Below are 16021 nucleotides of genomic sequence, written 5' to 3'. Positions count from 1 at the left end.
AATAGTCCAGGCAAGAAGTGGTGGAGCGTGAATCGAAGGAATGGCCCCAGGGCAGAGAGAACATCTGGGGTGTGGGCTCTTGTTGTCAGATGTGGGAGCAACCCAGGCCTGTTCTTAGGGTCCTAACTGGGCTGAATGGACAAACCGGGCTTAACTCCCCAAGATTAAACAATGCAGGAGCGGTGTGTTGGGGGGAAAATAATGCTCCCAAACATGGCGTTAAAGGGCCCAGGCTCCCAGGTCAACTCCTGGGTCCTCCCACTCACTGGTTCCTTTACTTAAGCCCCCGGCTCTCCGTTTCTATTTGTTGTTCTTGTGGCTTTGTTTGCTCATGAAATATGGCCGTGAGCTCAGGGTTAAAGCACAAGACTGAGATTAAAATACATCTCATTACATGAACCATTTGAGTCGGGTGGGTGCAAGTCACAGGTCTCACAGGCTGAGCTGACTCAGCAGTTACCTGCCAAGGCCAGCGCCTCCTGAAGAACCACACCTCCAGCCAAGTTTAAGTCCTCTCACCAGAGCTTCCTCGCCCCAAGGCATCTAGGTGGCTTGTGACTATGAAGCATTTTAATAAGCACTGTGAAGGAACAGTCGTCAAGGGAGACCTTGATGCCTGATTAGTTTCCACTGTCAGGAACAGAACCGTGGTATCTTCCCCCACACAGCCTTGCCCTGCCCGGAGGGAGGGTCTGTGCTGGCCCTGACACCCATCCCTGGAATGTCTGCTTCCCAGACCACGGCAAGGCCGGAAGAAAGGCAGTTAATTATTTCTCTTCAGATCTGATGAAATTTCCCCCTTCTCCTCCGTACTTCTAGAGGACATCATTAGTCTGACATGGTGAACAATAGTGCATCAGACCTGGGCATCTTTAATGATCACAAAAAAAAATTCCCCACTTCTGCCATTTTCTGATCTTCTATTCAACGACTTGGTCACATCTGAATGGAGCCTCTCCTATTACGGAGATAATGAACTCAGTCCACTAGCTAGCGTGAGTCATTATCCGAAGTGGGCATCTGTGAAGGGCCCCCTCGTGAGGTGTTGGCCTGTGGCATCCCAGGGAGGAAGCTTTGAGTTAGCGCTTTACCATGAAGAGCAGAGAGCACCTGGCACAACCGTCTGGCCGCTCTCACCTCCAGGCCAGGTTTTCCTACGTGCACTCATGGGCTCTCAGCCCAAAGCCTCCACTTCCTGGGCCCTTGCACACACACCTAAAACAGAACACTTTCTCTTCATTTTACCAAGAGAGAGACAACAGGATTTAAAAAAAAAACCTTTGCTGAATGTCATAACTCATGATTGAGATTGTCAGACACCATCCACTGGCATAAACCGTCCCCCCGCCTTCCCTTCCCCTCTGTTCCCTGTCTGCACTTTACAGACGGGCCCACTGAGGACAACTTCACCTGTGCCCCTTGCACGCCCGTGGGTGTTCTCCGTGTCAGTATAATAAAGTGGAATTACTGGATGCACATGCTAAAATGTTAATGGTATTGCAAAATCGCCCACTGAAACAGCTTTACCATTTTATATCTTAACTACAGCACAAAATCCGCTTTTTAAAAATTAGGAACCTAGTTCCACAATGCAGCATCTCATTTTCTGGGACATGAACACCTGTTGGGTTGGCCTGCTGAATGACCCTTTCTGCACCCGCACCTGTGGCTTCTGACAGGACACAGTCATGCTTTGGCATCAATGTGCACCCCTGGCTGCTTTCAGAGACAAAATGTTCAGCCTCCCTTTCTGGAACTCACATTACGAAAGTAAGTGATGTTAGCCTCAAACATCAAGCATCCTACTCAGGTAGTCTGCCTGGTCTAGGAGCCATGACCTGGTCAAAAACCTCAACGTACTTCTTTGGAATAGTACCAAGCCTAGTCCTCTCCCTCTGGACTCCAAGAGCATTTTAAAGATTTACATTGTTTCGTATTGATTTGAAATAGTGAAAGCCTGTCAACCACCCAAGGCTTCCTTCTTATTTTTTCAAAAAAAAGGGAAAAGGTGCCACCCCCATCCCCCACAAAGTGACAACCTGAAGTTCTACCCTCCTCCTTTGGGGAGGGGCCTGACTTCCTCTGCAAATGGCTGAAAGTAGAAATGGGTCCACCCTGAGGGTCACAGGAGCGGGGAGTGTCTCCCAGACAGGGCAGGGGACTGTGTGCTGGCAGCAAGGCGACCGGGACGGCAGGACAGGCTGCTTCCCATTCCAAACCCTCTGCGAGAATAGAGGGTTTTGTGCAGCCAGGATTCCAGCAGCGCCCGCCGTCCCCAGCAGGTTGGGCTTTACTAACCCTCGTGACCGAGGGTGCCGGAAAGCGTTTGGCAGAAGGCAGTTGACAACATTTGCCTGTTTTCTGCTGGGAGCTGCCTCCAGATGATGTGGCCTCGATTATTTTAGGGTGCATGGCTGCCGTATCATGTGTTCTTAGGACAGGGCTGGTCTCTAGGAAGATGAGAAGAGGCTCGTGGCAAGGTGGGTGGATGAGGATGAGGTGGAGAGTTCCTGACCCAGTTCCAAAAACAAGCCTGATGTCCCAGGGGGTTCAGCACTGTCAGACAGGTGGCAGCCAGCTTGGCAGCGAAGCCTATGTCCTTTTCCTCACACCCTGCTGGGTGCACATGGCCACTGGAGAGAGGGGACAACGTGAAGGATGCAAATGCCTCAGAGGATGAGATGCCATGCTGTGGAACTAGGTCCCTATTTTGATGAAAAGCACTTATTTTTTTTTTACTGCAGGTGAAGGAGTAACATGGTAAGGTCATTAAAGAAGGCAAGGGTGCGATTCCATTAATATTTTCTCTGTACAGGAGAACTACTTCAGCAGGCGTGCAAGGGCGACAGATGAAGATGTTTTGGGGGGCCCTATTTGTAATGGCAAAGATGAGATTTGCACCCAACCTAAATGTCCATCAAGACAAATGGTGACATAAATTCCGTTGCTGCCTTATGGGGACGACTGAGTAGTCAGTGGTCACAGTGAGGTCGTTCCTTATGGACTAGTGCGGGTATAGCTCCAGAACTTTCTACTGTGGAGGAAGAAGGCGTGGATCAATAGAGTGTGCCACACCGTATAACACTTTTACTGTTGTGTGTCTGAATTCTTTTTAAAACGGAGAAAATATTAAGCAAAAAAGTCACAGTTCAGAAACTTTGATCAGTACATATGCATGTAAATACACAGGCAAAGGACAGCACATACACATACCTATGTACACACACATATATGTAGTTCTCACTCATAACTGGGTTGCTCTGGAGAAGGAAATAAGGAATTACACGAAGAATTTAGCCTTATCTGTAATATTTTTGTTTTTAAATAAGGAAATGTATTACCTGTGTAAGTAAAATAAAATAAAAATATGTCTTGATTCAATGTATTTGTATCTCATCTTTGTATAAAAAGCTACAAAATTTTTAAAAAGAAGAAAATTAGACAAAGGAAAGAGATCGAAAAATACATAAGCATCAGATCTAGCTCTCAGCTTCCTGGCAACCAGAGCAAAAAGGAGACACAGCACCAGTGAGGTCACAGTTCCTTATAAAATGGAAGGTGTGTCCTGTTCCTTTTGAGACAGGTTTTACACTAAAATCACACCCTAAAAATATTTACTCACATGGAATGTTATACAGGCAGCCACACAGCCTGTGCCACCGTTGAAGCAGACCCTCTCCCCCGCCCCCTCTCCCACCTGCTCTCTACCACTCACCCCCTTGCCCAACCACACAGGCGCCCTTCTCTAGGTCCCTGCCAAGCTCCTCCTGTGCCTGACGTGGAGGGAGGCAGATGCTGTGGTGCGTACCCAGGTTGCCCTTCAGGACTGGGGTGTTCTTCCCCACTGCTGGGAGGGTGGTTCCTAAGGCTGGGCCCTCCCCTTGGGGAGCTTTCCTCAGTGGAACATGAAGGGAACTGCCCAGAGGTACGCCCCATCCTCCAGGGCAGTCTCCATCCAGTGCTGGGCCAGGTCGGGGAACAAAGAACCGGATCCATGGCCTCCAGGCCAGTTGTCTCTGAAGGGCCGTCCCAGCTTCAGAGCTCGCTGTGGGATCACTGAAGCCTCCCCAGCCCCTCTTCTCGGTCCATCTTATCCACTATTGCATCCCAGAGCCTAGACCAGGCCTAGTGAGATGGTAGGTGCTCAGTAAACATTTCTCAGACTAGTGAATGACTAAAATTCTATCATAAAAATATCATATAAAGGGAATTGAAGGAAAATTTGATGCTCAAACAACTTGATGCCTTTGGATAAAAATAAGACTAAAATTTATATATTTTTCAAACCTCACGTGCCCTTGAAACCAATATATCATTAAAAAATCCAGTGCCTAACTTTGTGAATTGGAGGATGAAATTTCTTCTGGAATAATCTATGTGTCCCTTTATTTAGAACACAGATGGTTCGTGTAGAATTATGCCCAGAAGAAAGAACTGACTGTGCACGGTTAGGCAGGAGAGAAGCCCTGCTCCGGGCGTCCTTGGGGGCTCGGCAGGAGGCGGTGTGCTGAGAGACTGACAGGGTGGTTGAGATGTACCAGGCACCTGTCACTGCACCACACACTGTTCAAGTTCAGGCCCTTTATTGTATGACTCACTTCCTCTTCGTGACCACCCTATGCCGCCCCCATTTCATAGGGAGTAGACTGAGGCACAGAGAGGTTAAGGAACTTGCCCGAGGTTCCACAGCTGGAGAGCAGCAGAGCTGGGAGTTAATTCCTGGCAGTCTGGCTCAGGAGACTGCACCGTCTCCAGCCTCACCGTTGCCAGGCAGATGTCAGAGAATTGCAGGGAAACAAACGTGGACGAGGTGATTTTCTTATAGTCCCTTTCAAATCATTTATTCTAAAATGATACCCTGGCTGGGTGGCTCACTTGATTGGAGAGTCATCCCATACATCCAAAGGTTATGGGTTCGATCTCTGGTTGGGGCATGTACAGAAGGCAACTGATTGATGTTTCTTTCTCTCTCTTTCTCCCTCCACCTCTCAAATCAATAAACATACCCACGGGTGAGGATTTTAAAAAATAATAAAATGTACACAACATTCCAGGTATTAAAGCAAGAGTGTCTGTTGATTCCGTGCATTTCTAGAAACTTTCTCCCAGTCACTTACCACTGATGTCTCATTTGGTGTCCTGGCATTGTGGGAATTTGTGCAGCCGTAATTTAGGGGAACGGTGCAGGGGAGATTTGATTAGGGAAGTAGAACAGAATTTCAAATAAATAAAAAAAAAGCAGCAAATGCAATGAGAGGAAGAACATCGGGACAGATCGATGGAAGCCAGCCAGGAGGCTGGAAGCGGTGCTCTTGAAACAGCCTCGGCTACCCTCAGAGCAAAACAAGTCAACAGTTGAGACTCTTGCTGGAGAAGATTGAGTTACATTCCTGAATACTGTTTTCCTCTCACCTGTGGCTGGATTAGACCAGAGACTAATGTGGTTTGCTCATGAAAGCCCATCTGCCCTCCACGCAGATCTGTTCTCTTCTCCATTCCTTCCTTTGCAGTTAGAGACCCAGCCAGGTTCCTGCCTCTGCCAAGTCACAGCTGTGTGTCCCTTCAGGCAAATGACTGAACTGCCTGAGCTTTACTTCCTTCATCTGTAAAATGGGCCTAGCAACACCAGCTTCCTAGACTTGTGAGAATGAAACAAGGCACAGGCACGTCACACCTAGCACGGAGGCTGGTGCAAAACAGATTCAGTCTCCCCATACCCCTCCTTTCTCTTTCCCTCCCCTTCATCTGTTAATCTGGTCAGGTCTGCTGGGCTGCGTTGCTAGAGGGAATAGTAGCCCTTGATTGACGAGATCCTCTGAGGGGTGAATCCCACGCACAGACAGCTCTGGCGTGCACAGCTGCACGATTTCTAAGTAAAGCACTTAGAGGAGAATTTACCTGCAAATGTCAAACAGGAGGGCAGCTACTTAAACAGCATTACTGCATGTTGTATCCAGTCCACGGACTCCAAATATTAAAGAGAAAGCCACTCTAGTAGATAATCCTTTTTAGTGTTAAAATAACTGTGGTGTAGGTGCAAGTCATTGTTCATTCATCGGGGCTCACTGGTGGGGCTGAACAGATCCCTGTTTCCATAGTCTGCTGCAATGTTAGTAACTGAAGTCATGGATCCCATTAAAACCAATTAAAATAGCATCCATGTGGGTTCTGGGCCTTGCCAGCATTTTGATGATGGGAAAAAAGTCCACCACCCCCCTCAAATAGAATAAGTATGCAAGTTCTAATCTCCAGGCTGGCTCCAGGTTGAGTATTTTACACGTACCTGCAAATTAGATTGATTGCAGGTGGGCTATGGGATGTCGGGTTATCGTGACAGTGTCAGAAGAGCCACGTGCTGTCCAACCGGTAGAAAGGCGGACTCACACGAGCCCCCCATCCAGAGAGAGCTTGCTGCAGGGGACTTACCATTGCAGAGTAGCGGGAGTGGAGTGCGGCTTGGAAGCTCTGTTATTTTCTTTTTCCTCATCTGTTGAAGGAGAGAAAAAGGAGCTAACTTCAGTAGGGAAAGGTCAAAGGCCTTTCAGCTCTCGAAACACGATGTTTCCCTCAAATGGCGATGCTCTGAAAGCAATGATATTTTGGCTTTCCCAACATTTTAGACTTATTATACCTCAATAAGAAAAAGGGGGAAATGGATTTTTACAGAAAATTTGACACAGCATGTTCCAGCTTGAAGAACTCTCTCTGTTTGTCACTGAATGAGGGACCTCACTCATCCGACTTGCTCTCCCAGCTGAAGCCAGACATTTGGCTGGACAATTTGACCCTAAGAACATCCTGACCTCGCTCACCATTTTCCCTCGTGTAACTCTGTCAGAATAGAAAGTTAGGGAAAGGCAGGGAGAGGGAGAGTGTTCAGAAGAATCCGCTTAGCAAAACAATAGAGCAGGTGTCATTGCACTTTTCCTGGAAAGGGCCAGGTAGTAAATGTTCGAGGGTTTTGAGCCCAAGAGGTGAAAATCGAGAATATCATGCAATATTGATATAATGAGAGAGAATGAGTCCCATTAAAACTTTTATGGACAAAATTCCAAATAATAGCAGTTGAGTACAATTTTTGGTGATACAGGTCTGTTAATGAGAAGAATGTAATTATTTGGGGGAAGTGGGTAACACTTTTTAATTGGGTTTCAAAGTTCACAATCCCTACCATCAGGCAGGAGGTGACCTGTGGGGGCTGGTGTGCTGACCTCCGCCAGCCAGCAGTCTGAACAACAGATCAGTCTTTGCACCCCTAAGAAGAACTGCCCAGAGTGTATCATGGATTAACTGAGAAATACATATAGTCTCATCCAATTCCTAATGCAGATTTTCATACAAATAATAAAAAATAAAGGTTCTTGATCCACAAAATTTGATCCAAGGAGACGGTACACGTAACAGTTTCAAAAGAAAATTAACAACATTCACACCTGCAAATATAATCAGCAAAATTTAATGAGAACATGTAGAATGGTCAATGAAATAAATCTCTGGTTGTAAAAGTTATATGGAAAATAATTTGTACTCATGAAAGTAATTAAGTAAAAACAAAAATGTAAATAAAACATAAACTATCAAAATCTTTTAGAAATAAATTAGCTTAATGAAGTTGAGTTCCGAGAATATTTCCTTGATAAAAATGTGTCAATATTGTTATAATTCAGGTTAAAATGTCTACCCTTAAACACTGTGGCAGACACTGCTGTTGCTTAGCCAACCACCGTATGTACTCACCTTCCTCCACATTAGTAAAGCCCTGGTTTAGAGGGGACCACGTGTTCAGGGAGGGTGATCCCCTCACAAATCCTAGAGCGGTGAATAGTGATTAAATCTATCATGGTAATTTTATCTCATCTAGCCAGGGATGGATTAGGTGGGCATGTGACACAGTGTCAGACTGTCAGACCTAAGGAGAAGCTCTCTGGGGGCTTCTGGGGAAAATATTTTTCCCTAATGAAAAGGAACAGGGGCCGTGATTTTGAACTTTGGCTCCAAAGTTGAAAATACAAATGATTGTTGTTTCACAAAGGGAAGGGGAAGGGGGAGGGGGAGGGGAGGGGAGGGGGAGGGGGAGGGGAGGAAGGAAGGACCAAAGGAAAAAGAGATTCTGGCCCTGGCCTGCCTTTGAGTATAATAACTGGAGTGAGGCAGCAAACTTATACCTAGGAAAAGAGCAGCCCGCGGGCAAAGTCGAGGCTGAAAGGAAAAGAGGATAAAACTATGGGTCTTTAATGCCTTGTTGTGCCTCTGATTAACCAACCCTAAAAAAACTGCCTCTTTGTTTTGTGAGCTAAGACATTTCTTTAGTTAATAAAACTTCTTATTGGGTCTTCCCTTCCCTGATACCAAAACCATCCTAATTGATACAAACACACTAAATGTTCTCAGAGAGAAAATATCCCTCATAGTATGGGCTCAATACCTGTTCATGCTGCTTTGTCAACCTGGAGTTCCTTCTAAATGTTTTTCATCCTTTCTAGCCTAGAATAAATGACACCACCTCTCTGAAGCCTTCCCTGACACAGTCCAAGTCAGGAACCACTGATCCTAACTCTGTTCTTCTACAATGCATTACTTGTCTCTCAGTTAAATAGTTTTGCCACCTACATCATTATTTCTGGACATATTCATCTCACCGACTTGGGTGTTCTACTTAATAAGCTCCTACTTAAGGCAGGGATGGTACCTCAGTCACCTTTGTTATCTCTCCCTCCAGTGCCTTCCACCTGGCACTTAAATAGTTAAGTCTGTCTTCCACAAATGGCTTCAACAATCTTTAACACAAATAGTACACTAAGGAGCATGAACACAGGAGTCTCACATGAATGCAGACAAAAAGACACAAAGAACAATGCTCAGTTTCAGTTGTTCACAAAGAAATAAAAAGAAAACAATAAGGTCCAGCTTTACTTCTACGAAAGTAACACAATTTTTAAATAACGATAACACCCAATGCTGGTATGTAAATGGCAAAACAAGAAAGGTATGTAAACAAACTAAATATACCTCTGCCTAGCTTATGCTGGAACATGATTAACATTGCTGTTCCCCCCTAGAACTGGATGGGTTTTTTTACCCTGCTTCTTTAAATTTCAGTATTTCAGCCAACCTGGACTAGATTTCAAAGGTCCATATTCTAGAATCAATTAAAAAACTTACCATGACTGGGCAAACCACTGAACTCTTGGCTTCATTTCTCTTCCTTTACAAAATGGCCATTCTCTAGGGCTATTGTAGAGATATTAATTAATTCAACAAATATTCATTGAATACCTAATTTGTGCCAGCTAGGCACTGGGGCTAAAGAAATTAAACTCTTGTCCTTAAGTCTGGTTGGGGAAAGGGAAAGACCAACAGAGCAGAAAGAGACCAAGTTCAATAAGAAGTGATAAACACTGAGATATAGGTGGACAAAAGAAGGAAGGGAGGGAGGAGGGAGGAAGGAAGGGAAGGGAAGGGAGGGGGAGAGGAAGGAGGGGGGAAGGGGGAGGGGAGCTGCATGAAAAAGCAAGGCCTGGGAAAGAAGGCTTCCTGGAAGAAGAGGCAGGAAGCTAAGTCCTGGCGCAGGCCAGAGATGGGCACCAGATGGCACAGAAAGGGAGACCACGTCGGGGTAGAGAAGGCAAGAGACAGACAAAGATATGGGGACAGGAAAGATCATGCCACCTTCCCAGGCGTGAGGTGGCTGTCACAGAAGTCCTTGTTGGGCGTGGCGAGCAGAGCAAAGGAGCTCGAGGGAGAGAGGCTACTTGACAATCTAGGGATTCCATTGAAGCTGCAAGACAGCCTCTGGTCTCCAAACTGAGGATAACAGCAATGCCTCCCTCCCAAGTGGTAAGGAGATGAAATGGGATGAACTTGACAGAGACTAAGAGTTCCAAGTCCCTGGCTGCAGGGCTCCATTTGGCTGAAGCCAGCAATGGCTCTCGTTCTGGGATTCCATCCCAGTGTCTCCAACACAGTTGACACCTGTCCCTGCTGTGTCAGATCTCTTTCCCAACTGAACTCTGTTATGAGCCCTTTCTGATACCAGTGAATGGGGGAGTGACCTGGCTTTGAGGGCAGGCAGACCTGGGTTTGAATCCCGGCTTCGCCCCTAACTCTCTGGGGCAGCTCGACTCGTCCAGGCTGAGCATCCTCCTCTAAAAGAATCATAACTTATGTCACAAGGGTGGTCTGAAGATGAAGTGTAATAATATATGCCAAAGACTAGATTCACTTTTAAAGAACACTGTAACAATAATAATAGCATTTATCGGCCAAACACTTAGGCCAGGCACTGGGCACCGCTTTCCACTGTTCCTCCCGATAGTGCTCGGAAGACGATTTATGTCCCTGTTCTGCAAACAAGGAAGCAGAACTGTGGGAAGTCTGATACCTGCACGCGGCCACCAGCCAGTGGGTGAAGGCTGGACCTCCCTGGGTGCTCAGCAGGTGGCGGCTACTAACAACAGTACTTAGACAAGGACGGGCCACCCCTCGTGCCGCCATGGACCTCGGCTCAGCATCCAACAGGTGTCTCCCCCCTCCGCAGAGACTTTTCTAGACCGCAGCTAACTTCATGCCCAAGTCTGCGTGCCCAGCCTCTTTCCCCGAAACGGGGTGGGTGTCACACCCAGGCCTGGCCCTCCTATCTGATGGCTCTCCATCCCAACTCATCTGAAGTGCTGGTTACACATTCACTCATGAGTCAAGTATTTACTGAGTGTTTGACACATTCCAGCCCTGTGCCAGGGGCCAAAGGGTAAGAAAGAAAAAAAACCAGACATGGTCTCTTGAGCTCAAACTACCAGCAAATAAAATGAAAGTTCTGCGCCGGAGCGGTGAAGGGCAGGTCCAGGGTGCGGTGGCAGCACCGAATGCGGGACGTGAGCCCAGCCCTGGGGTCTGAGTGAGGGGCAGGAGCCCTCTAGGCATCCAGGACAGGAGAACACCTTTTACGTAGGCGGAAATAGCCACAGTGGACGGAAACTTGAGGGACTGGTCCTGCCAAACGCCCCTCCATTTTAACAGGCAGAAACGCCTCAAACTGAACAAGATTCATCCCTAAGGCAGAATGTCAGGCCTGATTCCTGGAGCCACGGACAGTGCACACTGACCCTTCAACCCTCAACGCCCTCGCTGCTCGTCCGACTGAAGTCCCCAAGCAGCAGTCTGCCTGAAGCCCTCCCTCCCAGGTGCTGCCTGGTGCCTGCTCTTCCCCTTCCCACTCTGTTCTGCTCCCACTGTGCAGTTATGGTTCCTAACACACCCCAGGGAAAATCGGCCCAGTTGCCAGGGATGGGCAACTCCGCTCCCCTCTCTGGATCCATCTCCCAGTATAAACTCTGGAGCCAAATTTCCAGGCTCCAAACCTGGCTCCGCCACTTGCTCCATGTGTGCCCTTGAGTCACCTTTTGGTGCCTTAGTTTCCATATCTGCAAATCCGGGGAATAACAGTACCAAGCACACACTGTGAGGATTAACAGAACCTCTCCTGGCACGAGGTACATGCTATTCTAGTTCCCTCTAACTAGAAAAGCTGTCACTCACCTGGGAGACGGTACACCTGGATGCCCAGCCTACTCAGGCTGTGTCTCACAAGCCCCATCTCGGGGACAGGCGATTCGTCCCTCCCTGAGCTCCCACTGCACCCTGGCTGGTCCCTAACCAGCTCCTTGCTGCACAGTGTGGCCGCCGCTCGCTGACCACAGTGTTTCGCCTCTGTCGTGCCTGCCTGTAAGCTCTGTAGGGCGCCGACAGCACTCACCATTGTGTCCCCAGCACCCTCACATGGTAGGGGCTCACAGAGTATCGGTGAAATGAGTGAATGGCTAAGCTAATACCAGTTGGATGCTGAGCACTGCACCCCTCCCTCCAGATCTGATCTCAGCAGGCACAGGAAACAACACTCTGGGTCCACTTATTGAGGGCTTGTCATGTGCAAAGCTCTCACATGACTGCATTTAATTTTCACAGCTGCCCGAGACAGTGAGTGACTGAATGCATAAAACATAAAACACCAAACATGGTGCTTGACCTATACGTAATGCTTAACCAATGAGCCCTAATCATTCCCTTTAACAGAGGGGACACTGAGGGTCAGGCAAGGGAAGCGAGTTGGGTGAGGTCACACAGTGGCAGATCAGGAGAGGGATCCAGGCGAGTTGACACCCAAACCTCCCTGAACCCAAACATTTATTAGCCTCACTCTCTCTTCAAACCTGCAGCCCTGGACTGAAGATTTTAGGGAGCACATTACCTGCCTAGCCATTTCTTTTCTGCCTTGAGGCTGACTGAATTCACCATATTTGGAAATCCATTCTAGGCTATTTCCTGCTTGGAACCAGTGTGGCAGAGTTTAATATCGGGGGAGGAAGTTTCTAAATTAATTACTTCTTTTCAAATCCCAGAAAAGGTTCAAGTTTATGTAAGTCTCGAGTTTCATTTCAAAGTTTTAATTCTATTTCCCTCCATTATACTAACCAGGCTGCACCTGGACAGACCTCACCTGCTGTGAACACGGGGCTGCCAAATACTTCATTTCCCCTTATCTACGTGTTCCCCAGCCCCTGTGAAGGGCACCAGCTGAAGATCGGGGTGCCCGGATGCAGGCCTTTGGCAGCACACCCTTCTCCCCGTGGGAACGGCGCTGCGTCCCAAACAAAACCGTGATGCTGGCAGCACCTGCCTCCGTCCACCGCCACGGGGCAGGCTCCTTCACATGCAGAAGCCCTGGAGTCGGAGAGGGCTGTTCTCACTTGAGTACAAAATCCAAAGCTATGAAGGAAAATACTGATAAGTTTTACTGCACAGAAAACCCAAAGCTTCTGATATGGTTTTTTTTGGGGGGGGGGGTCACTCCAGAAGTACAAAGATAAAGACCTGCTCAAGAAAACCACAATCGTAGCACAAACAAGAGTCTTATCTCCACCCCACAGAAAACTAAGAGGAAAAGACCAAGAACCAAGAAGGGAAAAATAATAGGCAAAATACATGGCACTCAGTTGATGGAAAAAATACAAGTGTTCCTGAAAAGGGAAAAAGTGATTCCTGTCAATCAGCGAGAATGGAAATTGCACAAAACCACCATCGCTCAGTGATCAGATGGGCAAAAACCCAAAGCACGACCACATGGCTCTGTTGTGAGGTTGTGGGGGGTGCCTCCTACCTCGCGGGGCCCAGGGGAGAGCAGAGTGACGCCCACCGCACCTGTGGAAGGTCCTCCGGCAGGGTCTACCGCAATCCCACGCACCCTGCACCCGGCAGTCCCCCCTCCTACAGCTGCCCCAGGACACAGAGGAAGCGCCCATGGGCAGGGCTGTTGGTGGCAGCTCCCCTGTAACAGCAGAGGTTTGGAGACAACCTGCGTTCCCTTGGTTAACTAAGTTATACTCCATGCCAACAAGGGAAGACGAGGCAGTGGGGGTGGGGGTGGATGTTAAAGACAGAGAGGATGCTCGCCATGTTCTTACGGATATGAAACATCCCAGAGTTGTTATTAGGTGAGGAGAGAAAGTCACAGTGCATACAGGGGGATGATTTTGCGTGTGTAAAAAAAAAACAACATACATTTGAATTTTTATTTGCATAAAAAAATAAAATACCAGGAGAATAAACACTGAAAATACTGGAAACATCCACAATAAATGTATAAGAGTGCTCACCACCAGAAAGCTGAGGTGGGAAGACAGGGGTGGGACCAAGATTTCTCAATAAAGCATTTTGATTTATATATATAATCTACTCAAAAACACTCCATGTAATTGAATAGCAATAAAATAATTTTTAAAAAATACCCTAAGTTTGAACAAATTAAGAGACCCAATTGGAGTGGAAATATCTGAAGGAAGGACATTCAAATGCCAAAAACCAAAGGTAAATTACAAACCCTCACAATCTGGTATGGCCTGACGGTATTTTGCCTTCCTAATATCCATTGACTTAACAAACACTTCCTGAGCACCTACTGTGTGCCAGGCCCTGTCACATTAAGCTCAGGTGAGACATAGACAGTCAGACACGCTCCTTCCCTTTGGGGAGCTGTGGACCATGGAGGGACTGAGCGGGGTGCACAGGGCCCTGCCAGAGTGCACCCATCACAGAGGAGAGATGACAGGCAGACACGGCGGGGGGGGGGTGGGGTGGTGGAGAAGAGGCTGCTGAGGAAGGGGAGGGGTCTGGGTGTGGTCTTAAATCATAACTAAGCTCTGGGCCCCTCCGCCAGCAGTCTTGCACCTCAGTTCCCAGCTGGGACTAGAATTGCAGCAAGCCCCCCCAGCAGGCAGCAGTCCACCCTGGTGGGCTGCCCTTGGACTTCCCACTCAGTCCTTGTCCTTGCTCTAGGGGCCCTTGCACACCTTTCTGCCACTGGGGTGGGATGGGGGTTGTCCACGGCACGATGGGAATATGGAACAGTTTAACTCATTTCCTCTTCTCTGGGACACTTTCTTAGAAAGTTACTCCCAAGTTGGATAGCAAACTGACATGCTGAGTGAGCTGAATGGAGTGAATATTCACATATATAGCCCTGAAATGCAGTGTGATTTTAACATGATCATGATGAGTCACATTAAGTGGTGACCCACTGTGACCCCAGGTCTATGCTATCAAGCCACTGAATTTCCGATTTTCCCTTCCCTGTGCTATAGGCGCCTCCCATCACCACCAGCCAGTAACAGCCATGACAAGTTGGCGGAAGGCTGGGGGGGCAAAGGAAAGGGCTCCACTCAGACTGAGGCAGGCAGGACAGGACCGCAATGGCAGCTGTTCCGAAGTGTCAAAGCGCAGAGGGAACGGGTCACAGTATGGGCTGTCTCGGGAGAGGCAGGCCTCCCCAGTATATCCACCCCCCCCCCACAGAGAGTCTGATAGATCTTGGAGATAAAGGGAAGATTCTGGGTGCCCACCTAGGACACAGAATCAAGTACAGAATTTGAGTTATACATTAAGGAAACGGTGGCCTGAACGCAAGAGGACTTGGGCACATCTGGGTCACATCTAACCTACCCTATCTCCCAAGGAGGGCAACAGAAGTCCCAAGGAATCCTGCTGGGCTCCTGCTCTTGGGACCCATCCTACCACCCCAGTCTCTCCAAGTCTCTCCATCCCACTAAGACAGCCCGGAACTGCAGGCCCCTCACCTCAACCAGACTAGCTGGAGCCCCCCAAAGTGTCCACCTGACTCTAACCCACCTGCAGAGAATCTCCATGGTCACCTTCTAGAAATGCCACTTAGATTAGTCACCCCTCTACCCAGCTGCTTCAGTGGCACCTTAGCTCTCCAATTCCAAACCCCTCGTTTGCCTTTCAAGTCTCTCAACAATACGGCCCAAACTTCCCTTCCTAACCCTGTTTCCCATGATTCTTCAAACCTCTCTGCTCAGGTCAATCTGGAAAACTCTCCAAGTTCAAAACCTGCTCGGTGGCTTTCTGCCTCCAGCCTTTTATCACCCTTGCTTACGGGAACCACATCCTTTAGGCCCAGCGCAAATACCACTTCCTTCAAGATGCCTTCTCTAGTCATGGTCCCAACTTGGACCTCCCCCGAAATGCAGCATGCATTCTAATCACCTGGGAGTCTTGTTAAGACGCAGAGCGTGTTTCGGTGGGCCTGGGGTGGACCGCAGAACCTGTGTTTCTAACAAGCTCCCAGGGAGGTTGCGCTGGAGCCGGGGCACACTGGTGTGGTGAGGCCAAGCACCCCGCATTCTTCAAAAGGGATTGACTGCACATGGCCACAGATTATTAATATTCGAGTGTGGACCTTACCTCCCCTCTAGACTGAAAAGTCCTTGAGGGCAGCAACCCACAGATTCACATGCATACGTTCTGATTTATGGTCAGTGGGTAACCGAGCTCTTTTCCACAAAAGGCGCTCTATCGGTCAAAAAATTTTAAAAAACAATGACTCCTCCTTCACACCATATACAAAAAGCCCAGATGGATTGCTGGTACAAGAGCGAAGCATAAAATAATAAAATTTTTGGATAATAACATGAACAATATCTTTACGACCTAGAGGGAGGTAAAGATTTCT

The 16021-nt window shown here is 48.0% G+C and overlaps 1 protein-coding gene across 1 annotated transcript in view; it reads right to left on the bottom strand.

Annotated features, from left to right (window-relative positions):
- RFX4 (regulatory factor X4) overlaps positions 1 to 16021 on the bottom strand; it is a 136331-nt gene that overhangs the window by 90350 nt on the left and 29960 nt on the right. Inside the window, exon 3 of the mRNA XM_037068420.1 lies at positions 6427 to 6487. Within this exon, the coding sequence (XP_036924315.1) occupies positions 6427 to 6487 (61 nt within the window). The remainder of the gene's footprint in view (positions 1 to 6426; positions 6488 to 16021) is intronic.

Source organism: Sturnira hondurensis, unplaced genomic scaffold (assembly GCF_014824575.4).
Source record: "Sturnira hondurensis isolate 20B ecotype Veracruz unplaced genomic scaffold, ASM1482457v3 Scaffold0017436, whole genome shotgun sequence".
In the NCBI taxonomy this organism is placed as follows: domain Eukaryota; kingdom Metazoa; phylum Chordata; class Mammalia; order Chiroptera; family Phyllostomidae; genus Sturnira; species Sturnira hondurensis.
Note: the sequence above shows the minus strand (reverse complement) of the source record. Positions and strands in the feature narration are given on the sequence as shown.